Here is a 25,807-nt window from a genome sequence, read left to right on the forward strand (position 1 = left end):
GTGAGCTGCCATGTGGGTGCTGGGAATTGAAGCCCGGGTCCTCTGGAAGAGCAGCTAATGCTCTTAACTGCGGAGCTACCATCTCTTCAGCCCCAGAGAGCCTTTCTGTAATGGAGGGATTAGGATGCATTCTCAGCTGGAGAGTTCTCTCCCGGCACGTGCAAGGTCCTGAGTTTGACTCCCAGCGCCACGAAAGACATCGTTGTGTTTAAGCTTTTGTTATTTCCTCTGTTTTTCATTTTAAAAATTTGACTAGCAATCACATACGATTGTGATGACAGTGAGTTACTAAATAGGAAGCAAACTTCATGTAGTGTCTGGCACAGAGCAAGACAAGGGTGTCTGGCTGAAGCGATGACTCTCTTTGCAGACGTTGCAATAACGTTTTTGTTTTTGTTTCTCAAGACTGGGTTTCTCTGTGTAGCCTTGACTGTCCTGGAGCTCACTCTGCAGACCAGGCTGGCCTCAAAATCATAAAGACCCACCTGTTTCTGCCTCCCAAATGCTGGGATTAAAGGTGTGTGTTACCATTGCCCAGCCAATAACTGCATGTTTGAGGCCACTGGCCATACATACATACATACATACATACATACATACATATTCACTAGCTATTTAGCTCTAGGGCAGTTTCCTTGCACACTTAGGATATTATGTAGGATTATAGTATGGAGTAACTCAAGCACAGATGTATTTTTGGTTTTGTTTTGAGACAGGATCTCGTGTAGCTCAGGTTGGCCTGTATAAAGACTGGCCTTTGCTATTGCTTGTTTTTAACTCTTTGTTCTTGATTCTTTGGGGGGGGGGCTACCACCAAACTCCCAAATCAACACACACATGGAGGCTTCTTTTTTCTTATGAATGCCCAGCCTTAGTTTGGCTTATTTCTAGCCAGCTTTTCTTAGTTAATTATTCCACCTACCTTTTGCCTCTTGGCTTTTCCTTTTCTTACTCTGTGGATGGCTGTGTGGGTGGCTGGCCCAGAGTGTCCTCCTCTCCTTGTTCTCTTGCTCCTCCTTTTCTCGTTCCCTGAACTCTTTTCTTTTTCTCCTATTTATTCCTTGTTTGCCAGCCCTGCCTAGCCTTTCTCCTGCCTCGCTATTGACAGTTCACCTCTTTATTAGACCATCAGGTGTTTTAGACAAAGTACACAGCTTCACAGAGTTAAACAAATGCAGCATAAAAGAATACAACACGGGACTGGAGAGATAGTTCAGCGGTTAAGAGCACTGGGTGCTCTTCCAGAAGTCCTGAGTTCAATTCCTGGTGCCTGCATGGTGACTCACAACCGTCCATAATGAGATCTGGTGCCGTCTTCTGGCCTGGAGGTATACACGCAGATAGAACACTATATACATAATAAATAAATAAGTGAATAAATAAATAAATCTTTTTTTAAAAAGAAGAATGCTACACATTTTTGTATTATTAAACAAATGTCCCACAGCATAAACAAATATAACACATCTTAAACTAATACTCTACAGCAGGCCTTAAACTCCTGATCCCCCTGCCTCCCAAGTACTACAATTATGGCAGTACACCCCTATACCTGGAAATAAGCAGAGGTTTAAACAAGAGCATAGAGGTTTATGCCACTGAGATTTCTATAGGAGAGGCTGGAGAAACAGTTCAGAGGTTAAAAGCTCTTCCTAATCTTCCAAAGGCGTGTTAGGTTCTCAGCACCCCTCTTAAGCAGCTCATTAACTGCCCCAAACTCAAGCTCTAGGGGGAGCTGATGTCTCCTTCTGGAATCCATGAGCACTGTACACACACACACACACACACACACACACACAAACACACACATACACACACACACACACGGAGGAGCACACGCACGCATGCACACACACATGCACGCAGTTAAAAATTTAAATATCTTTTAAGTTCTATTAAGAATGTGTATAATAACATAAAAATAATGTTGTAGTATAATAGTAATGCTAATACCTTAATCTATCTAGAAATGAGTATTATCTGAATACTCGTTTGACTTTTTCTTTAAGTTTATCATTCTTAGTCCGTTTCCTCTCTTGACGACAGCACAAACTCTGTGAATGTTTGCAATGGCTTTCCCATTCATTCCCAGCGCATGAGCTGATTGATTCCTTGTTTCTCAATTGCAACCATCTTGGAATCAAGATTAATAACCTGCTTGGTGAGTTTTGTCCACTTTGGAATGTGAAGCCTCTGTGTTCTTTGTAGCCCGTTAGGTTTTTATTGCTCTTCCTAAATGCTCAGGCAGCGAGGTCAAGGACAGCAGCGGACTAGGACACCTGCCTGGTAGGGTGCCCTGCCTCTTCCATCAGCTCTGCTTCTCTTCTAAGCATTGGATCATGGTTTTATTGGATTTAAATAAAACCGGGAGTGCATTTAAAGTTCCCTAATAGACCTGCTGTGCTTAGAACAGCGCCTGGCAAATAAGAAATCTTCAATAAATATTTGTGAAAGGAATAAAAATTAGACAGTTCTGGTGAACAGCGGTGCAGTCTCCAAGACAGACTGCCACTGAAGCAGGAATAGAAGGATGAACTCCGTTCACTGAGGGCTGGGCTCCTGCTTCATCGTCCACATAGAACATGCACCTTTATAACTAGCCTTTCACCTCAGAGCACGGGATCTCAGGAACAGACGTGACTTTAGGCATGAGGTTTTTGTGAGCATGGGATTGGTTCCACCATGTATGATGAAGTTGAACACAGAGGGGGTGGGGAGGTAAGGGAGAATCCTAGAAGAATTTTTATTCCTGAATCTTCAGATCATTCCTTCAATATTTCTTCAGGAAATACTTAGTGGAGACCCAAACTGCATCTCCTTAGTATAAGCACTACTAAATAAGTGTGGCCCCAGCCCCAAATGAATAGCCCATGTTCTTTCTCTCTCTCTTCTCCACCCCCAGCCACAACCCCAGGCTGACCCTGAGTTTGTAACCCTGGTGCCTCTACCACTTTCCACCTCCCTAGTGAGGAATTTCAGGAAAACAGCAAAAAGCAGCTTGAGTTTAAGGAGGAGAAAAGGAAGACGTCTGAGTGGAGCTGTTATCTTTTATCACAGAAGAAATGAGCAGATCAGCGACAGCAGAGTTATCAATGTAGGCTGAAATTATAGATAGTAATATAACACCAACTGTCCTTAAAAAATAATACCCAGTAATTCCTCTGATTCTTGTTTGTCTGCTTATTCCGGGCCTCCAAGGCCATAATCATGAGTCACTTTAACCTGCAAACATTTATTCATTTATTTTTACTGCATGATTCAGGGCATATTCTGGAATACTTTGGAGACTCTAACTAAGGTATTGACCTTTATTGTTTAGGATGTTTTTGCAAATGCAGTCACCTCTACCAGACATCAGGGTTATGTTCATTGGTTTTGGTCAGTTAATAATTGTACTTTTAAAAAAAGATTTGTTATTTTTATTTTATGTGTATGAATGTTTTCCTTGCCTGTGCGCCTGGTGCCTGCTAAGGCCAGAAGAGGGTGCTAGATTCCAGACCCAGAGTAAGGACAGCTGTGGGTGCTGGGAACTGAACACCAGGTCCTCTGCAAGAACAGCAAGTTCTCTCCACCACTGGGCCAGCTCTCCAGGCTTTATTTTGGGATAAACCACCTTTGGTTTCCAGAAACGTTGTCATATATCATCCATGATTAATAACGAGAACATGGGAAATGTACCTACCATCCGCTTAGAAAAAAGGATTTAAGAGAAACGTAAAATTGAGGATTTTTTTTTTCTTAAATACCCTTTTGTGTTAGTTAGGGTTAATTCTTGGCATGACTGTGCTATTGTTCTAGGTTCCAGAGGTGTGGGAGAACGGTGCCAATAAAGGAAGCAGACTATAGTCTCATGCAATAGTCAACTTTATTCAGAGCATCAGACAATTTATACTCTGCAGATTAAGAGGAGTCACATTACTAAACGTGTACAATCACAAGTGCAAGCCACATGCAACAGAAAAGACACACGTGGCAAAAACATGATTTCCCAGAGAGGCATATAAACAGATAACAATAGCCAGTTGTAACGAACAATCAGAAGTAAACACTCCTTTCTGCTACACCCGGGAGGGACACAAGAGCATAATCCAAGAACAATTCTGTGTTTTTGAAGAAACTGAGGTCGCAAGACTCTTGGTTTCTTAGAACTTCCTCACAGGCACTCAGAATTCTCTTCATAAGGCTCCATTCTTGGACCGTGTTCTGACAGACAGGAATTAGAATCACCTGAAAGGTAAACCGCTGCATGTACCTGTGGGATATTATCTTTATTATATGAATCAAGGTGGGGCAGCCTGCCCACTGTAGGTGCTACTGTTCCCTAGGCAGGACATCATGGACTGTGTAAGAGTGGAGAGAGTGAATGAGGATTAGCACACATCTTCGCTCTCTTCTTCCGGCTGTAAGAGACTGTTTCAACCTCCTGCTGCCTTGATTTCCCCAACTTGCATATTGTGAGCTAAAGAAAATCTTTCCTTAAGTTGCTTTGACTGGATTATTTTACACAGAAACAGGAAAAGAAGACAAGACACCTTTCTATAAATTTTCCTATTTGTCAACTAATATTCTGGGAGTGTTATGTCTCAGCACCAACAGGAAAGATATTCTTGGTATAGGTTAAGTTAGATGTGTTACACTCAATGCATTTCCCTCCCCATCTATGATGTATAACCCAACATCTCTGCTTTTTTGTTCTTGTCCTCACCGAGCACATTAATGGTCCTTGTATCTGGAACATTCGAGGATAAGTATGCTGTATGATTAGAGGGTTGTGTAGTGAATGAACACTTATCTAATACATCTGTGTAGCCGGATACTGTGCATAATAGCTGATGTAACCGAGTAATTTAGTTTTTGGAAAATGACAGCTGGAGAAAGAACACAGGGGGACAATTTCAAAGTGAGTCATAAGTTTAGTCTTGAAAGGTAAAAGGATGGAGGAGGAAGAAAGTCACCCAATCAAGCTCAAGACTAAAGTCCTAACTGGAGAAGTATTCATAGTGCCTGCAAAACAGCCAATTAGACCAGGAAGGAAGGGTGGTTCCCATATGGAGCTATGGATTTTTTTTCTTGGTGAGTCCGATTGCCGAGTTGGGGCCACCCGAACCACTGGCACTTTGGGACCTTGATCACCCCAAGACGCCTCGCAGAAGAAGAGAGCAAGCCTGGCCCAACCCCGCACCTGTTTGGTCCCGCCCCCTCAGCAGTTGGCTCCGCCTCCCTAGGGCGAGAGCCAATGGGCTGGACTCCAGGAGGCGGGCCCCAGAGGGCGTGAGGCGTGAGGCGTGGGGCGCGAGGCAGGGGCGGGGCATCGCGTCCGCGGCTGGCGCGGTCGTGGCGGTGGCTGCTGGGGAGGTGGCGGCGGCGGCTCGACTGGGCGTCCGCGGGCCAGCCGTGGGGGATGGGGGCGGCGAGCTCCAGCCGGCAGAGGGGGCGGCGGCCGTGAGTGTGGGTCTGGCGTCAGGGACACAGGATGGAGCCCCACGGTGAGTGAGGGGAAGCGGCTCGGGCTCCTGCCGTGCCCCGAGGCGGACGCTTTGGGGTCGGGGTCCCGGAGGCGCGGGGCGGAGGCGGCTGCGGGCAAGGCCGGGAGTTTCGCGCTCCAAGTCTCCTCCACCTCCGAGGGTCGGACGGGGAGGGCCGGGGCGGACATTAGCGGGGACGTTGCGGACCCGGGTGCCCGCGCGGGGATCGGTGTCGGCGGTGGAGCGGCTCGCGGGAGTGACCGTTCACGTCCCGGGTCTCGTCTGCGAGCGTCCGGCAGCCCCGGGCCCTTTCCCAGCCTCCGCACGCGCCTGCCCGAGACACTCGGGCTCCCGGAGCTTCCCCGTTGCTTTCTTCCTCGGGTCTCCACGTCCGCGTTCCCTGGGACCCTGTTAGGAAGTTTGGTGGCGTTCTCACTAACGCCACTGTGACCGATGCAGAGGCTGAGGAACGGTAACGCCACCTCCTGCTCCGTCCTCACTTTCCTTCTGGCACGTCTTATCCCGGAGCCGGCTGTTTGTCACACACCGCCCCCCCACCCCGTGCCCTCTTCCCCCCTCCCCCTCCCAGGCGTTTCTGTCACTTTCCTCCTTGCATTCCTTGGGCTCTGGTCACCCTTTTCCCAGCTGTGGCCCTAGGGTAAATTGTGTGCTTTGCAAGACGAGGAATTGATAAACTGAGATTACAGCTAACCACCAGGGGAGCCTGCCCCTGAAAGTTTTATTGCCTAGAAGGTCCCAGGACTTTGTCTTTGATGGAAACCTGGTGTCCTGGAGTCCTGTCTTGCTTCCACAAAATGAAGTTGCACAAGGCTTTTGGTCTTGGGGCTCTTTTGACAATACCCTGAGTTTATCTCACTTTTTTTTTAAACCACTAGCCGTCTGTGGAGATCAAAGATTGGGTTTCACACCGTGTTCTTTTGATATCTTTTAAGGGGAGGGGAAATGTTATGCGTTTCTCGAAAGTTCGAAGAAGACCATAGTGGAGCCCAGCATGTTTGGTTTTGTTTACCTTTTTCTTATGTGGGAATTCAGTTTACCTTCTCATTGAATTTGGGGGACAGGAGTTACCTCTTCATTCAAAATTAGATCTGAAACCCCAACATGAGATTTAGGTCACTTTCTTCCCGTGATTTCTTTAGGCAGTTTGCCAGAAATGCCTACTTAGAAATGCTTCAAGTACTGCGCAAGGAAGGAGCCCTGACACTTAAGCCTCATTACCCTTACCGTGGCCAGAGCTCTGGTCTCATGATTTTGAGAAGCTTGAGAGTGAACTTGAGTAAGGTAGGCCCAGATAGAAAATGCTTCAAATCCCCAAACTGGCAGAAAATAGAACTTCGTCTGGGAAGAAGAAAGCACCCTTGGGCAAATACATGATGGCTGTTCTGTTTCTCTTCAAATAGAGCACATACCTGACTTTCCAGTGGCTTCATCTCTGTAAAAGCTGTTTCTGCAGCAACTGCTGTTGGTCTTAAGGGTTTAGAACTAAGCTGAGTAAAGTTCATGCCCAGAAAGCATCGTGGAAGGATTTTTATTTTATCTTATGCCTTTGATCAACTATTCCACATTCACTGAGAAGACTCGATCCCACTATGCTAGAGAGAACCCCTGACAACCTTTCCATTTATTAAATAACTAGAGACAATATCGGGTATAGCCCAAAGCATAATGTTATAGAAAGAAGTGTGTTGAATGTCCTGTGAGAAAATAGAGGCATGGTTCTTTTTAGCAAGTAGAATGTAAAGTTTCTTGGAAGAAGTGTCTTGTGTGAGCTTGAAGGCTCAGAGAATGGGTTTTCAGAGGAAAGAGCCCTCCTGGACAGAACTGCAGGTTATCTCCACTGTACACCAGGATGTCACGGGTCCAGTTCTGCAGTCGAGCATTTAGGGCGGATTCCTTGCTTGAGTTTTTGTTGTTGTTTATTTTTTAAAATTTCCCACTCACTTCCAGCATGGTCATGAGTCACATACATTTGTTGGCAAAGAAACAAGGCAGTTTGCAGATCATTCTGTTATAATAAGATTTTTGTGGAAGGTTAGCATTTTATTGTTTCTCTTTATTACTACTGTGATAAGGAAATAAGCCAGCCTGTGCAGAGAGTAGACACTGGGTGATACTGCTTCCTTTGTAATAGTCTTTCTCTCAAGACACGTGTCAGTGTGTGTGCTTGAGAAAGTTTTCAAATAACAGTCTCCCTTTTAAAGAAGTAATCAATACTTTATATGCTTTTAAAAATTTTTGTTGATTTTATGTATATGTGTGTGCCTGAGTGTATGTATGTATGTGTGCAGGAGCCTGTGAAGGTTAGATAAGGTATCATAGCCCCTGGAACTGAAGTGACAGATGGTTCTGAGCTGCCATCTGGGTGCTGGGAACCAAACCCAGAACTTCTGGAAGAGTGTTCAGTGCTCTTGCTTGGTGAGCCATCTCTCCAGCACACATGAAACAGTTGGGGAAGGAGTGATCTGAGTTCCAGGGACTTTCAGTCACAACATTTTATAGTTTTGCTTATTATTCATCTGTCGATTTTTGCTTAATGTGTTTGATTTTGTGTATCCCTGACTGGCTTCCGAAGGAAAAATGGGAAGGGGAGAATAAAAGGAGTATTGTGATTGGACTGGTGAGAGAATCTTGAGTGATCCAAGGTAGATCTGGTGGGTAGACTCTTAGAAAACAAAATAGTTTTTAATATGGAAAATTTCAAGCATATATGAAAGTATATAAATAATAAATACAAATAATATAAGCAATTTCTCTATATCCAGCTTCAGCATCACAGAATATCAATTTATGGCCAGTCTTTTCTCCCAGTACTGTGAATTGAACCCAAAACCTCAAACATCCTAGGCTAGTGCTCTCCCACTGAGCAGTTCCCGCAGATTCTTTTAAGATACACCTTTGATTTTGAGGGAATATCTTAAGCTGCTGAACTTGCTTTTCTGCAACTGGAATATCTGAGATTGTAGGCATGTATCACTAAGCCTGGCCATTCTATTTATACCACCCCTTCATTCAGCCTTCCATATTATTTTGATATAAATCTTAGACATCATATTATTTATCCATAAAATTTCAGCATGTTTTTCCCAAGGAAAGATGATTAAATATAACACCAACATTCTCAGTTCAGTGTTTAGTCAAATTATAGGTCATTTTTTAATAGCTTGAGTCAAGGTACAGATAAGCTTCATATAGTGTAATTGATATGTACACATTGACATACCCATAATTTATGCATAATTTATACATAATAGAATTTATAGATCATAAGTATACACTTTGAATTTTGACAAATGATTTGTACCCATGTAATCACTATAATAAAAAAATTTTAGAATGATGTTTGCATCATTCTAAAATTGGTTCATACTAATTTGTAATTTCTCCCACATCTACGTACTACCCTGTCCATAGAAACCAATTATAATACTTTTGCTACTAAATACTAGCTTTAATATTTCTAAAGTTTCATATAAATATAATTATGCTAATGTACATAAATTGTTTTTCTACATTTTTGACCTGACTTTTTTGATTTAGCATAATGCTTTCATTTTTTAAGATTTTTTTTTTAATGTCTGTGAGTGCTTTGCTTGAGTATGTGTATGTGTATGTATCACATGCATACCTGGTTCTCTGTAAAGAGCGAGCTGAATTCCCTGGAACTGATCTCGCGGATGGTTGGAAGCCACCATGAGTGCTGGGAACCCAGCCCAGTCCCTTACTAAAGCACCAAGTGCTCTTAGCCGTGGAGCTGCCTCTCCGGCCTTCAGCACAGTGCCTTTAAGATTCATCCATGAGTTCTTGCTATGTCTTGGGCATCTTTTGTTAGTGGTGGTATCCCATTTTAAGACTGTACCCGCACTTTATCAGCTTGTCTGTTGAGGGATATTGGCTATTTGCAGTTTCTGAATGCCTTAAAAAATATTTGTGAACAAGATTGGAGTGAATGTACATTTTCATTTCTTGTGTGTGTATGTAAAGGAGAAGATTTAACTAGATAAGAAGCTGCCAGATTGTGTTCCTCCAACTGTGTGCCTTGCATGGCGATACTGTATTCAGTTACTGTTGCCCTACATCCTCAACAACATGTAATATTTTGGCTTAGTTTAAATTTGCATCTTCCCGATACTGAACACTATTCCAAGTGCATGTTTCCCAGCTGTGTTCCTCCTTCTTAAATCATTCCTTCATTACTTACTGCGTTTATTAGTTTGTGAGTGGTGTTAGTATTCAGGCATCTGCACTGGCCTGCCCTTGGGCTTCTGACAGGATATGTCCTCAGCAGCAGCTACTAAGAGCACTTTGCTGTGTTCCCTTTTAAAAGGACCCTGCCCACCTCCCCCTCCTCTCTCTTCCTCTCCCTCCCTCCCCCTTCTCTCTCTTCCTCCCCCCTCATCTCTCTGTCGCTCCCCCTTCTCTCTCTTTCTCTCTCTGCCTCTCTCTTCTCTTCTGCTGCTCCTGTCCCCAGTGGCCGGTCTCCCCCTCTTTCCTTTTCCTACATTCCCTTTCCCCTAATGAAACCCCTCCACGCAAACTCCGTGGCATGGCATCTTTCTCTTGCGCGCCTGCTTTTATTTTTTTTTAAATTACAACAAGTGGTATTGACATAATTCAGATACAAACTCTGTCAAACATTTTTTCCAATTTTAGCTCTCATTTCATATTTTAAAGAATAAAAGTTAATTTTCATCTAGTTTGCCAATGTTTTCTTTTGTTGTTTTTGCTTTTGGAGGTCTGTCAGGGAAATCATTTTTGCCTATAGTTTCAAAAAATATCCTGGAATTTTTTAATGCAAATGGTAAATATTTTAGGCTATACTGACTCAACTGCTAAACACTGCTCCTATGGCTGAAAAGAAATTATATACAATACATAAAAACATGGCTGTAATCCTAGAAGTAACCTTACTTTTAAAAATAGGCCTCTGTTTTCTATTCCTCTAAATTTGAGGAATTGGTGTTTAGATTTTATGTTTAGGTCTAGAGGACCTATCAAGTAAATTGGCATACTGTGAATTAAGGGTTGATACTTATTTTCATCGCATACAGTTATCAATTATTTATTGAAAGATTACTTTTTCTTCTGTGTAAAAATAAGTTGACCTATATATTTGGTTTTACTTTTGGACTCTATTCTATTGCTGTATGTTGTCAATATGTCAGAAATCATACTATCTTGATTCCTGTGGCTGAACAGTAAATCTTAAAGTAGTCTTAAGTTCCCCAGTTAAACATTTTTTTTTGTTGTTTCATATATGTAACATTTTAATGTAAAATTTAAGGTCAGGCTGGATGTAGTGCCACACGCCTTTAATCCAGCACTTGGGAGGCAGAGGCAGGCAGAGCTCTGTGAGTTTGAGGTCTCCCTGGTCTACAGAGGGAGTTCCAGGACACCCAGGACTACATAGTGAGACGGTCTCAGAAATAAATAAATAAATAAATAAATAAGGCCCACAGTGATTCCTTGAAATTATAATTTAAGGTAGGAAAACTGCCATGAGTTCAAGACTAGTGTGGGCTACATACACAGTGAATGCCAGATTTTCTAGTTTCATGTCTGACTAAAAGCAACATAGGAGGAGAGGACTTATCTCACAATTCCAAGTTACAGTTCTGTATTGAGGGAAGTCGAGGCAGTCACATCACATCCACAGTCAAGAGCAGAGAGATGAGTGGATCCTTGCTTGCTTCTGCTTGCCACTTACTCAGACTTTCTCTGGCCCAGGAAATGGTGCTGCCTGCAAGTGGACTGGGTCTTACCAGAACAATTAGCTATCAAGACCAGCCCTCTATAGAGATGTCCATAGACCGACCTGATAGAGACCCTTCCCCGCTAATTCTAAGCTGTAGTAAGTTGATGGGGTTCGTTTTTGTTTGTTTGTTTTTTGTTTTTGTTGTTTTGGTTTTTCAAGACAGGTTTCTCTGTATAGGAGTCCTGGCTGTCCTGGAATTTGTTTTGCAGACTAGGCTGGCCTCAAACTCTCTGAGATTCTCCTGTCTCTGCCTTTCGAGTGCTGGGAGTAAATGTGGGCACCACCACTGCCCTGCAATAGGGTCTTTTTGTTTGGTTGGGTTTTGTTTGTTTGTTTGTTTCCCCGAGACAGGTTTTCTCTATTGCTTTGGAGCCTGTTGTGCAACTAGCTCTTGTAGACCAGGATGGCCTCGAACTCACAAATATCAGCCTGCCTCTGCCTCGCGAGTGCTGGAATTAAAGGCGTGCGCCACCACCGCCTGACTTAGTATTTTGCTTTTCAAGACATGGTTTCTCTGTGTACCTCTGGTTGTCCAAGAACTTGCTTTGTAGACTAAGCTGACCTCAAACTCAGAGATCCCTCTACCTCTGCCTCCTGAGTGCAGAGATTAAAGGCATGAGCCAACACTGCCCAGCTGCAAGTTGATGTTTTAAATTTGACCAACATTAGACTATGGTATGAGAGCTGCCTTCTTTTTTTTTTTTTTAAAGATATTGAACCTTCTTATTCATAAAAATGATCGCTTTATTGTGGATTTAGTCAATTATTTGATTTCTTGCAGTAGTGTTTTTTTAAGATTTATTTTTATTTTAAATTATTTGTATGTGTGTTGCTTGTGTACATGTGTTTGGTACTTTGCAGAGACCAGAGAACATCAGGTCTCCTGGAGCTGAAGTTAGAAGCAGTTGTTAAACCACCAGATGTGGGTGCTGGGAACTAACTTAGGTTGTCTGCAAGAAGAGAACAAGTCTCTTTCATCCCTGCTGAGCCATCCGGCCCTCCAGTCTAGCAGCAGTGTTTCATGATTACCAGTTTAGGGCAAGTTTTGCTAAGCTTCTCCCTGAAATGTCTTGGTTTTGTTTGCTTGTTGTTTGTTATGAAATTGTAAATGGCATTGGTTTTTAAATTTTCATTATTCAACTGTTAGTTTATAAAGTTGATGTGATGTATGTATTAACTTGTGTTCTGTTCTTGTTCTGTTAAAATGTAGTTAATAAATTCTTCAGGTTTTTCTTTTAGGTACACAATTTTGTCATCTCTGAGAGAAGTGGTCTACTTCTCTTTTAGTCTGGATGTATTTTATTTCTTACTGTGCTGCTTTAAACTTTGATTAACAACAGTATATTCACCATGAGCTATAATGGTGACTGAGGCTTTTTATGCCTTTTATCAGATTGCAGAAATTCACTTCTAGTTTAACTTTGCAGACTTTTTAATGATCATGAATGGACAAGGAATTTTGTTAGATGCTTTTTCTGCATCTTTTGAAATGGTCACATGAGTTCTTCTAGTGTTGTTAAATTTACATCCCTGGAACAAGCTCTTTTTAAATATGATATTGTTGTAGTTTGTGTGTAAATACTGCATTTGAGGAATTTGATCTGTGATTTTGTTGTCATTGTTTGGTTTTAGTATCAAGAGAATGCTGCTTCAAAAATATTTGGAAAGATTCTTCCTCTGTTTTGCGAGTGTTTCCATATATTATTTTTCGGGTTCAATGGATTTTTATCAGTAAAACACAGTAGCTTTGCAATTTTTGTTTCAGAAAGTTTTAAATTATGAATTCAATTTTTTAAAACATGTACAAGAACTACTTAGATTTTCTGTTTCTTTTGTTGGGTTTCTTTGAAGTTGTTCAGTTTAAAGTTGCTGTAAATTCCTTTGTAGCCCTTTAATATCTATTGGGTCTGTAATGATTTTCCATCTTTCACTCATATTAGTAGTTTGTGTTTATTGCTGTCTTTATTTTTTAATCAGCCTGGCTAAATCTTTATCAATTTAATTAATCTTTTTTTTTTTCTTCAGAGATAGGGTTTCTTTGTGTAGCCTTGGCTGTCCTAGAACTAGCTCTGTACATCAGGCTGGCCTTGAACTCACAGAGACCCACTTGCCTCTGTCTCCTGAGTCCTGGGATTAAAAGTATGTTTTTACTTTTAATAGAAAATTATGCCAAATTATATCACAGTATGCCCCCAGCAAAACCTGAACTGAATTAACACAACAAAAGTTACAAGAAAACAGATAAAGAAAAATGTCTAGATTAAAAAGTGACCTCTTAACATGTTTTTATTTTCATTCAATTTAAAATACTTTAAAATTTCACATGTAGAAATTTTGCCTATGTATTAAAAATATGTTTTGTAATTAACAAATATTTGGAGATTTCACAGATACCTTTATGCTGTTGATATCACATTTAATCTTGCCTAGGTTAGAAAACTTATACTTTATTATTTAAATTACTTATTGGAAGTAATTGTATAATCTCATATATGGTCTATTTTAGTGATTGTGTATTCTGCCATTTTGGGGTGGAATTTTCTGCAGTCTGTCTTGTCAAATTTGTTAATATTGTTTTTCAGATCTTTTAAAGCCCTAATAATTGTATGGTTTTTATTGTGTTGATGCTGAGAGAAGAGTGGTCTGGAATGTGCCATTAGGTAAAAGTTGGGAGATTGTAAAGTTTACTCCATTGAAAGTTCAAAGACTAGAATTTATTTTATGGTTAGTGATTCCATCTTTCAAAGGCTAGTACTGTCCCTTGCTGTGTAGTCCAGCCCCCCTCCCCCGCTTTTCTAGTGGTTTAGTAAATGGACAAATCTGTTGATATTTATCCTTGCACTGTATCTTTTAAGGATTTCTTTGCCTTTGAATAGTGTCTCATTATGTAGACCTAACTGGCCTTGAACTCGTAGATCTACCTGCTTGTACTACTACCAGTGATCCTCTTTTAAGACTTTTTAATCTAGACATTTTTCTTTATCTGTTTTCTTGTAACTTTTGTTGTGTTAATTCAGTTCAGGTTTTGTTGGGGGCATACTGTGATATAATTTGGCATAATTTTCTATATATACTTTATAAAGTATAGGTATAAAGCAGTTGGATCTAGAGTAGAGTAATGTTTTCTTGACCTTTTGAGGCTGTCTGGGCTGGAGAGATGGTTCAGTGGTTAAGAGAACTGGCTGCTCTTCCAAAGGACCAGGGTTCAATTCCCAGCACCCACATGGCAGCTCACAACTGCCTGTAAGTACAGTTCTAGGGAATCTGATACCCTCATAGGGACATACTTGCAGGGCTGTTCTATGCTTGAAGGTGTTTAGCATGTCCATGGGCTTTACCCACTAGATGTCAGTAGAACCCCTTCCTCCACTGTGACAGCCAAAAATGACTCCAGATGTTAAATGCTTTTAGGACTGTGTTTTGCTTTGAAAAATAGAGGCTGCCTAATACACAGCCCACTTAGGAATGTGAAAATATCTGCTTAACAAAACTATCAATTAGGTGGTATCACCATTATAGATAGGAATATAATTATTAAGACATTTTGAAGAGGGTGTATAAAGGACATTTAGAAATTTGATGCTTTACAGAATGGAAATTCACAGGAACTAAAGAGAGTGCAAGTTACCATTTTAGGAGAGAATAATGTTAGAAACAGTCAAACAAAGAATGGTAAAAACACAATAATTCCTTTTCAGTTATAGGTTGCTTACAGAATGATTTTTCTGCAACTTGTTGAAAAATTTGAGATGTTGCATTTTTGCAATAGATGATTCAAAGACAGTTTTTACTTTTGTGAGGGGGCTTTATAATTTTATTATAAACCAATAATTTTAAGTAGAAAAGTATTAGTTCAGTGTTGTGCTTTTTATGCTTAAACTTGTTTGTGTCATATAAAATTACTTTAAAATACAGATTTATAAGATATCCTTTTAATTTAAAAATGAGCTTATTTTGTGAATATTTGCAAATATCCTTTGGATGAAGAATGGTAACTAATATTCTTTAGATGACTGAAGTATTAAGTTTGTACAAAAGATACTAGAATTTCCCATAAACAACCCTACTTATAATGTAACCATCTCGTATCTGCTCACCTATTCTGAGTCAGCTTCTGTGGACAGTAGCTGGCTGTTTTGATAATGGTGGGGAGAATTAGAGTCAGGTCTACTGTAGAAAATGTCAACAACCACTCAGGGCAGATGGTTTTCCAAGACAGGCTTCTCTCTGTAGCCCTGGTTGTTCTGGAACTCGCTTTGTAGAGTTCCATGTTAACCTCGAACTCACAGAGACCCCCTGCCTCTGCCTCCTCAGTGCTAGGATGAAGGTGTGCCCCACTGCTGTCTGGCACATGGCACATACTTTCTTCTCTTGATGGCCTTCAGAATCCTTTTTTTTCCCTTAGTTTTGAGTGACCAGTGGTTTCATGAGTTGTTCATGGTGCATTATTCTTCTCCAGCGATATTTAAGGGAATGTTGGGTTTTTTTAAAAAATGTTTTCAATATTATTATTGCTTTAAATTTTGATATAGTTAAATTTTATGCTTTATGCGTACATTTTAAACAATTAAATCTGAAAAGCTAAAACAGAAAACTGTAGTGCTAAGTGACCAAGGAGCACTTTGTTCTCAAATTGTCTTTGCTAGGTAACAACCCAAAGTATGCATTGACTTATTACTTCCCCTGTCTTTGCTTGTTTCTTCCTTGGTTTTTGTTGCCTTAATTCTACAACCCACGATTTTTTTTTCCTCCTCTCCCCACACTACCCTGGATGTCTTTTTTCCCACATGTGGTCATTTTTCTCTCTCCCCACTATTCTCATAGGCACCCTCCCCTATGTTTTCCTCTCTATTCGTGTATTGAATTCAAGAGCCCTTGTATTCTGGGGACCCTGCTGATTTTTTTTGCTTGCTTGCTTGCTTGCTTGCTTGCTTATCTATCTATCTATCTATCTATCTATCTATCTATCTATCTATCTATCTATCTATCTTCTATCTATCTATCTATCTATCTATCTATCTATCTATCTATCTATCTATCTATCGAGGCATGTTTCTCTGTGCAACAGCTCTGGATGTCCTGGAACTCACTCTGTAGACCAGGCTGGCCTCAAACTCTGCCTCCCAGGTGCTGGAATTAAAGGCGTGAACCACCATGGCCCGCCAGCTTAGCTCATTCTTTTGAGAGTGTTGGGCTAGGCCCTGTTACAAGTTACCTGTGAGGAGCCTTTGTCTCACTCTTTATCACTCGGGGTTGACGATGGGGGATGAAAGTGGTCCAGGAAATACAGATTAATCATCCAAGAACTCCCATCAGCCAAATCCAGTTCTCAGGTGACTTTTCCTAAGCACTGTCTCCAATAAGGAGACCCTGTCAGGCCAAAAACTGTTGACAGACTATCACACCCTGGGCTCCTCTACCTGTTGTTTGCACTGCCACCGCCCCAATGAGTGTGAGCCAATGGACTGGGCTCCAGGGGGTGGGCTGAGGCAGGATGAGGGTGGGGCCAGGGCGGAGCACCACTGGGGCAGCTGCTTCGCTCCAGAGCTGGCTTAGCCCGGCATGGGGGATGGAGGCAGCAAGTTTCAGCTCTAGGCGGCTACCGCCGCGAGGCCGTGAGAATTCCTCTGGATTTGGCGCTGGAGATACAGGATGGAGCCCCGGGGTGAGTGAGGGCCGGTGGTGCTCGGTCCCACTGAGGCTGCTGGGTTGGGGTTCCTGTGAATTGCTGTCGAGCCTGGGTCCGAAAACGAGCTTCGGACCTGGACTGTGAACACCGACCTGTGGGAGTGAGCAGACGGTGACCCAAGTAAAGACGCGCAGTTAGGGCATATTTACCTACATTGTTCTGAAACTTCACACGTTGTAACTCCTTTCTCAGGACAGGTCTGACCCCTCAATTCATTTCTCACACAGGAAAGGTGAGGTTAAAAGCTGTCCATACAAAGTAGTAATTGCCAGGATCAAGGCTTAAACCTAGGCGCCCTTGCCCCAGAATCCATGCTCTTGGGCACACAGTCTGCTCCCGCCAACCCGCCTGCAATTCTCACTCCAGATGGGTGCTCAATTCCGAGGTATTTTAGGAGTTCCGTCGTGCGTATTCTCATCTGGTTTGTGTTTAGAAGGGTGTTCTTTTTGAACGCTCCTCAGTGTCACGGTGTGTTCTAATTTTGCTTTGGATTATGTTTGGAGGTTGGATGGTTTGATTGTAAGCCGCGTTAGGAGGGAAGGACGTACTCAGGACTGAGGATTTTGAAGGTGGAATTCTAGTTGGTGTTGACAGTCTCTTATCAGTTTTTCACTTCTGGGAGAGAATTCACCGAACACCTTTTTAGAGAACAGACATCACCTGCTAAGGCTTTAGACTCGGTGACTCTATCTCTTGTCTATTGTGTCCTTTTGTCGGTCGCTATCCATGTTCACTGTCCCTTTTCGTTTCTTTTTTCTCTATATTTAAATCAGGGATGGGGAACGTGTGCTTTGGCGTTTTGTAGTTTTGGCTGGTCAGAAGTGCGCCTTCCCTGCCAGGAATGCTAAACATTCTGAAGGCGTGGGAGGCAGGGCAGCACCCCTCTTCCCCCCATTACCCCTCCTCCCAATTTCCCCCACCACCACCTTTGTAAAATTTTTATTTTTTAAAATTATCATGCTGGGTTCAAACTGCACAGAAATGAAGTGTATGTGTGTTCTGTGTCTTACTTTAGAAATTGTTAAGAATAAAGCTGTTTCTGACATGTTTCCATTCCGTTTTTGTAGAGTGCTTTTTAAAAGTATAATTAAAGACATTTAGACTTGTCTCCTGTGTTTTTTGCAATGTTTTTAATAGATTCTCACAAACTCAGAAATTATGCTGAAATAGCAGAGTTCTGAAGTTTATGTAACTTTTAAAAGTGTAAGTAGGAAGAACTTAAGTACAGATATTTGGGGCACTTTTACATTCCAGTTAGCTTTCTGCTTCTATCATATACATTATAGAGTGTGTGAGGGGATTTTGATTGACACGGACTGCTGAAGCCTTGTAAAAGTCACCATTTGGGAGTTTAGGAAATTTGTGTGCACGGTTTTTTTCCTAGTGGTTGGTTAGATCCAGGGCCTCTTGCCAGGCAAGGCTTTCCCACTGAGCTATGAATCCATATTTGTCATGCACATATGATTTAAAGCTTAGAGTGTACAAAGTAGTTTTTGTATATTTTCTACTAGCTATAAAATTCCTTAAGACATAGATAATACAATTTTTAATGTTCATGGCTTGGAGTTGGAAGAGATGAGAATTAGTTTCACAAGTATTTCGTTCAGCAGTCTGTTTGCACAGTTCAAACTTCACTTGGAAGCATTCACTAGGTTTCCATGAAACCAGTTAAGCTTTTGGAATTGTTTCCAGTCCTATGTTTCTTGCTTACAATCTATAGACTTATGGAGCCACAGCTGTTTATTACTTAAATATGTTTAAGAACAATTTCCCACAATAAAGTACTCTAGTAATAATAACTCACAATTACTGAGTCTTCATGCCAGGCACTGTGCTAAGTACCTTCCATGCATTACTATCTAATTTAATTAAATTATCAGTTGCAATCTATTATTAACTATACTTTATATTACCACTAACCAGGGAATATTCATTTTGGCACATGGGAAAGTAGTGTATAGGATCTTGCAGAGTGCATATTGTCCAGGCTTTCTCATTGTCATAGTTCAATTATGAAAGTACGATTTTAATTTTAAATATCTTTTCAATTGTAATGTTGCCCCTTTAAAGTTTTAAAAGAAAAACTGTAAAAACTTTCTAAAACTTAGTACATTCAGTATAATGCATATTTCAAGCCTTTTCCCCCATGTGTGTTCATTTGTGTGTTAACAGATTTTCTAAGTCTTGTCTAAAAGTTAGAAGCCTTTTTGAAACAAGGTTTGCAACTTTGAGTTACTAATTTGACACAAATTGTTCTGTTCTTTTTATTCATGAATTGTTTTTAAACTTGTTATGTCTTTTGATTCTTAAAGTCTTTTTGTCAGTGGCTGTGACTAGTTGTCTAGTTTACTAAATTTAAAGGCACCATAAACAAACAAGAAGATTTTATTATGTAAATTGCAAAGGTGATAAAGTTTGGTAGTTTATTAGTAGCCTCCTCAGTGATACTAAAGATCTGCCCAAACAAGATACTTTAGTATTATTTTATTTATTTTTGTTAGTTGAAATGGATACTTTAATATTAATGACCAAAAATTATTCTGGGTTCATTTTGGAAATTACACACTTAAGAAATAATTTTAGTTTTAAAGCTGGTTTAAATATAAAAGGTATAGGCTTAAATAATTTGAAATTGACAAAAGACATTGAATAAAGGAATTTTAAAGCTATTAAAAGGTAATAACATCCTATTTACATAATCAGAGAAATAATAATACAACTTTCAGGCCTGGTGTGGTGGTGCAAGCCTTTAATCTCAGCACTCAGGGAGGCAGAGACAGGTGGATTTCTGTGAGTTTAAGGTCAGCCTAGTCTATAGAGTGAGTTGGAGGACAGCCAGGGATACACAGAGAAACCCTGTCTTGAAAAAACAAAACTTAAAAAAAAATACAACTTTGATTTTTGTTTTATGTAATTTTGTGCCTTAGTATAATTTCATATGCTTCTTTTTAAGAATATTTTAGGGATAGAATTTTAAGTGATTTTCCCTTAAATATTACAACCTAATTTTGTGTTTTCTATAAAATTGTTACAGTAAACTTACAAGCCTGTTCATTACTGTTCTTGCTAATCATTCATTTTGCAGACAGTTCAAAGTAGGCCATCCCTAATATGCTTACTGTAGTGTAAGAACAGAATGCATGGTTAACAAACCGTTATTGTTTTGATTGTAGTCTAGATCAGGAATTATCAGAGAAGGCATTTATTTGAACTATAGTAAATACAAAGTGAAATTTTCAGATACTGCAGGACTACTGGAGATTTGATCAGGTAGGTGGTAGTGATACAGGAAGGTTTCTTTAAGAGAATGAATTTTGAGCTGTCAGAGAAAGTAAACTCGGGAGTAAAATCTGAGAGTGTCCAGGTGAATGAAACCTCATGTGATGGACAGGATCCTCAGCTAAAAAGATGAACTAGGGGCTGAACTAGAGATAGCTAAGGGCCTAAGAGAACACACTTCTCTTATAGAAGAACTAAATTTTGTTTCCATTAGCCATGTCAGGCAGCTTACAACTGCCTGTAACTCCTGCTCCATTGGGATCCAGGTCAGCTTCTCTGGCCTACTTGGGTATCTGCACACACAATAACTTAATGTAAATAACAATAAAAATAAATAAAATAAGAAATAGGATAGAATAAGAAAGTATACAGATATGTCACCTGGGCCCTTAGAATGTTTTTTTGTGAAACAAATGCATTTGTGTGTGCACTATGCACAAAATGACATACTCAGTGTGTATACCAGTCATGGTGCATAATTACTTCATGCTGTGGCCTTTAGTAAACAAAAATGGTCTCAAAATGAAAAGGGTGTGTGTGGAAAAATGTGAGTCCAGATGTTTTTGCAGAGGCAGATGGGAGCCAGCTATCATTTTGAACCTCATAGACCGTGGCATTTACCTCTGTCCTTTTGAAAAGTACTGAGCAAAGAAGGAATACTAAGAGATATGTTTCATAGGTTCATAACACAAAAATGCAAGTAGACAAATCCTTAGGAAATTAGTATAGTAGCTTAATAAGAAATAATGGTAGTTCATTAGTGTAGTACCAGTAAAAGTAAGAGGTATAGACTAAAGAATTGTAATTGGAAACCAAAAGTCTAATATGTCAGATATGTTATGAATAGACAATGTATCTTACATTTAGCAAAGATATTATTACATGCAACTTTCTTCTGTTTATTATGTGGAGGTCCTCAGTTGTTCTGTCATTCTGAAAATATCCACATACTCATAGCATGTTTGGAAAACTTTAATGATGTTTGAACTAATTTAATATTCCTCCCTTTTTTTTCCTTTTTTCCCTAATGAGGCTGGGTCTCTCTGCATAGTCCTGGCTGTCCTAAAGCTCACTCTGTTGCCCCGATTGGCCTTGATCCCACAGAGCCCCTGCCTCTGCCTCAGGATTGGGGATTGAAGGCGCACGCTGCCACACCAGTCCTCTTTCTTTTTGCCTCTCTTGTTTCCTTCATGGCTTCAAGAGATGTAACCAAAATTAGAACTTTCAATTCTGGAATGTTTAAATAAAGATAAAAGACAAAAATTTTGAGTTTCAGTAGATCCGGATTAGATGTCTTAACAGAAAACCCCCCTTTTTTGTGTGATCTCTTTTAATCTTCATGTAAGCCTATAAATTAATTGTACAGATTACTCATCTGGGATTACATATTTGGTATTAGTTTTTTCTTACACCAAATATTTCCCCTTAACTATATCATCCTGAAATTACAAAACAAATTACTCTCATAATTGCAAATTTATTTGTTCAGTCATAGTATGTAAGATTACTAGCCATTCTTTGAGCTTCTTTCAACAAAGAAATATTCTTGACAAGTTTTGATAAGATAGATACATACGTGTTCATGTATATGCATTCTCAGAAAATGAGCTAATGTGCTGACTGGACACTTGGGTATCATTCTCTCGTCTAACTCTGATAGTAATCTCTGGAGCAGGTGTGGTCAGTATGTTCTCCATAATGAGCATAGCACAGTGAAGACATGATTTAACAGCTTGTGAGGTCACACAGTAAACGGGAGATGAAGATTTAGTAAACTTTTCTCTCAAAATATGTCTCATCTTTAGTTTTGAAGGCAATTCTGCAAAGGGAAAATATGATCTCCTTCTAAGTGATGCTTCAGAAGTATCTTTACAATTAAAAAAAAATCTGTATCTTAAAAATTAAAGCCAGAGGCCAGAGAGCTGACTCAACAGTTAAGAGTACTGGCTGCTCTTCCAGGGGACCTCCGTTCAATTCCGAGCAGCCATATGGCAGCTCACAACTGTGACATGCATGCAGGCAAAACACCAATGTACAAAAAAAATAAAAGTAATAAATCATTTTAAAAAAGAATTAAAGCCAAGTAATTATGAGCACAGATTCGGGTATTACGGCTGATCTAGGTTTTCACTTAAGTTATCAGTTGAGAATATATCTATGTTTTACTCTCTGAACCTTAGGTCACATACATTATGAAATGAAAAGAAAGGTAGCTTACACATCCTAGGGTTGCTTGTCATAGAGACTTGTCAGATTTTAGACATTTAATGGAAGCTGCTGCCGTTCGTAGTTCAGTGTTTTGTCTAAAACTCGAATGCTGAGGTGGGTTGTGGGCTATTGTTGAAACCTAGTATGATGCTGCTTGGCTGATGTAGTATTTTCCTCTCTCTGTTTTTTTGTCCCCTTAAGGATTTCAGTTTTTCTGACTGTTAAATGAGAGGATGATTGCTCACAAACAGAAAAAGGCAAAGAAAAAACGTGTTTGGGCATCAGGCCAACTCTCTGCTGCTATTACACCTTCTGAAATGGGGCTCAAGTCCGTAAGTTCCAACTCCATTTTTGATCCGGAATACATCAAGGAGCTGGTGAATGATATCAGGAAGTTCTCCCATATGTTACTATATTTGAAAGAAGCTATTCTTTCAGGTTTGTCAACTGTTTTCTCAGTATTGTTATGGGTTAGTTTGTAGAATTTAAATATCAGCCTAGTCGTGGATAAATATGCATACAATGGCAAGAGCAGGGCATTCTTCATTACTAATTTTTTGCTCCCCCCGATGTTAAATGCTTACAATGTAAATGTTTTTGTAATCAGATAACAGTATAATAATGAAAGCCTTGTTAAGTGTGAGGGAACAAGAGCACAGAAGAAAAAATAGTTTTGGATTTCAAGCAGTTGCATATGTTTTTACGTTGGCTCAGAACTTGAGAACATTGGAGTTTTAATAATCCTGGTAACATTTACTGTTCTGTGATAAACAAACTAACATTGGTAATTTACATTGCTGACACTTTTTGTCTAAGGTTTGCTTTTCATATTTTTGCCAAAATTTAATCTAAACTGACTCAATGAATTTTTTCTTAATAATAAACTTAATGTTCTGATAATCTGTAATCTTCCTAAAATAAGGAGTAAGCACAGAATTTATTCTCTTATCTAATTAGAATGGGTATTAAAACATGAGAGTTCATTCTCCTGAAGCAAAGAACTGTATCTCACTGACTTGATTAGAGAACCTAAGTCTTTTAATGCCACTTGAACATCCACATTTGATGTCAGTGAAAATTAATGGTCGAGAGACCATTCTCTTCTTTAGTGATAAATAGCAGTTCACAGTGGCATTTCCAGACATAGAAGGTGAAGATCTCTGCTGTTTATATGACCCTCTTGGGCCTCATAGAAATTTATCAGATTTTAGTAAATATGTTTGGGCATATAACTAGAACAATTACTTTCTAAAACTACATCTTAGGTTTGTACTGAGTTTGTTTTCTTTCTAACTTAAGTATAATTTTCAGCCTGAAATTTCCAAAAGAATTGAAATGAAAGGTTCAAAATTTTAGTATTTACACTTGCCATCATGTATTCTTTGGGATTGTGTAACTATTATTAAAGAAATTGCTCACAGTCCTATTTATTTTAATAGCTTGATCTTGTCTAACTGTGGCTGAGTAGATGGCATTGAAGCTAGAAAGACACCGTAAACACATTACTATACTCAGTACATCTCCACACTGACAAACCTGCCATTTAGTCAGAGGAGTATGGCTTCATATAAAGTCTTGTTTTTAACTAGGATATTTTTAAGTTGTCATTTTTATTCTTTCTGATGTATAGTCTATTACTGGTTGATTTTAAACGTTATCTAAAATGATATCTTAGGTATTATATTATTTACCTCAGCTTATGGTACGGTGTAATTTAATGTTTCCAGTTAAGTTTCGTTATCTTTTGTTCCACAAATGTGAAATGGTGTTTAAAACAAGTTGTGTCACTTTTTGTCTAAAATTTGAGTTTCATTCAATGTATGAGTAGATAGTCCAGACACTAAGAAGATCCTCACCAGTCCTCAGAAAGAAAAGTATATATTAAGTATAAGATACAAAAGGAGACTACTCTTTGACATAAAAGGGTTCATGTAGGCCTCGTGGTGGTGGTAGTGGTGGTGGCGCACACCTTAATCCCAGCACTAGAGAGGCAGAGGCTGTTGGATCTTTGAGTTTGAGGCCAGCCTGGTCAGAGCAAGTTCTATGACAGCCAGGACTACACAAAGAAACCCTGTTGTGAAAAACAAAACCCAGAAAAGGTATATGTGGAAATAGATTTATTCAGTGAAATTTAATTTAAAGATTGGTATGCACATTATTCTTTTAGTATTGTCTTAAGACAATAGATTATCACTACTACCTCAAAAGCTTTTAGAGTTTTGGTTTTATGTTTTTTAATGACAAACCAGCGACAGTAAAGTAGCTCAGTGATAGAGTACTTGCCTCACAAGTATGAGGCTAAAAGTGTGGATCCAGGCAGTTCTAGCACTGGTGGCAAAGACAGGACACGAGAGACAAGCTGACTGGTGAGCTGTGTTCAGTAAGACACTTTCAAAGTGGAGAGAGCACACAGAAGATACTCTGGTCAACTTGAGGCCTCCACACACAGCATACACGTGCATGTGTGCACCCATAGGAACATATGTGTGTGAATTCCTGTAGAGCAAGAAGAAGCAATGGAGAAAGGCTGAAGTGAGACATGGTTCAGTGTATTTATTTATCTTCAAGTTTTGTAATACAGAGTACTCCCTTTTCCCCCAAGACTCAGGTTTTTTTTTGGTGAGCTTTTTAACAAATTTTTATTTGTTTCCTAAGCAGAACTATGACGTTTACTTTAGTTGTTAAAGAACTAATTGGAAGAAATAATTATCAAAGACCTCTGAATTCCTAACAGACAGGAGATGCTTAGTTTCACTCCTGTGTTCTCTTTCTCCCTCCTCCCTTCCCCTCCCCCTCCATTGCTCCCGTATCTCATCTGCACATGCTCTAACTGACTCTAAATTTACAAATAAACGAACTCCTTAAAGTGAAAGATCTGAGGACTGAACCCGTACTCTTACCTAAGATATGTAGATGAGTTAGGTTTTCCTTCCACTGCTTATCTCTAAGGTGAGGTTTCCCTGTAGTCTTAGACCATTAGCAGGTGTGGAATTTTAAGTTTGAGATTTCTATCTAGTATCATTAAGGTACATTATGAATAATTAAAGGGATAAATTGTGCATCTTATATTAAAAGACTGAAGGTACTCACTTATGCACATGTACTTTGCATTTAATTATGTAGATTTATATGTTTAATTGTAGATTAACATATATGGAATATAAGTCTTAATTCAAGTTTGCACACCTTCCTGCCACCCTGTAGGAATAATCTGTTCTGCTTTCCAGATAACAAATTCACAAATGTTCTCCTGGTTTATGCAGTAATTTTTAGAAAAGACTTACTTTGTGTGTATAAGTTGTTTTGCCTATGTGTATACCACATGTGGTAAGTGCTCATAGGCCAGAAAAGGGTGTAGGATGCTCCTGGAGCTGGAGTGATAGAAGTTATGAG

At 39.8% G+C, this 25,807-nt stretch overlaps 1 protein-coding gene across 3 annotated transcripts in view; it reads left to right on the top strand.

The window, feature by feature from the left end:
- The first annotated feature begins 5,352 nt into the window (after positions 1-5,352).
- The window catches only part of Arhgap29 (Rho GTPase activating protein 29), a 66,924-nt gene continuing 46,469 nt past the window's right edge, over positions 5,353-25,807 (top strand). Inside the window, exons 1-2 of one of the 3 annotated variants that reach the window (XM_038311025.1) lie at positions 5,353-5,486; positions 22,616-22,852. In XM_038311025.1, the coding sequence (XP_038166953.1) occupies positions 22,648-22,852 (205 nt within the window). In that variant the 5' untranslated portion in view covers positions 5,353-5,486; positions 22,616-22,647. Of the gene's footprint in view, positions 5,487-16,768; positions 16,904-22,614; positions 22,853-25,807 lie in introns of those variants that run through there. The other 2 variants (XM_038311024.1, XM_038311027.1) reach the window with 2 other exon arrangements.

The sequence above is a fragment of the Arvicola amphibius genome, chromosome 14, assembly GCF_903992535.2.
Source record: "Arvicola amphibius chromosome 14, mArvAmp1.2, whole genome shotgun sequence".
Lineage (NCBI taxonomy): Eukaryota > Metazoa > Chordata > Mammalia > Rodentia > Cricetidae > Arvicola > Arvicola amphibius.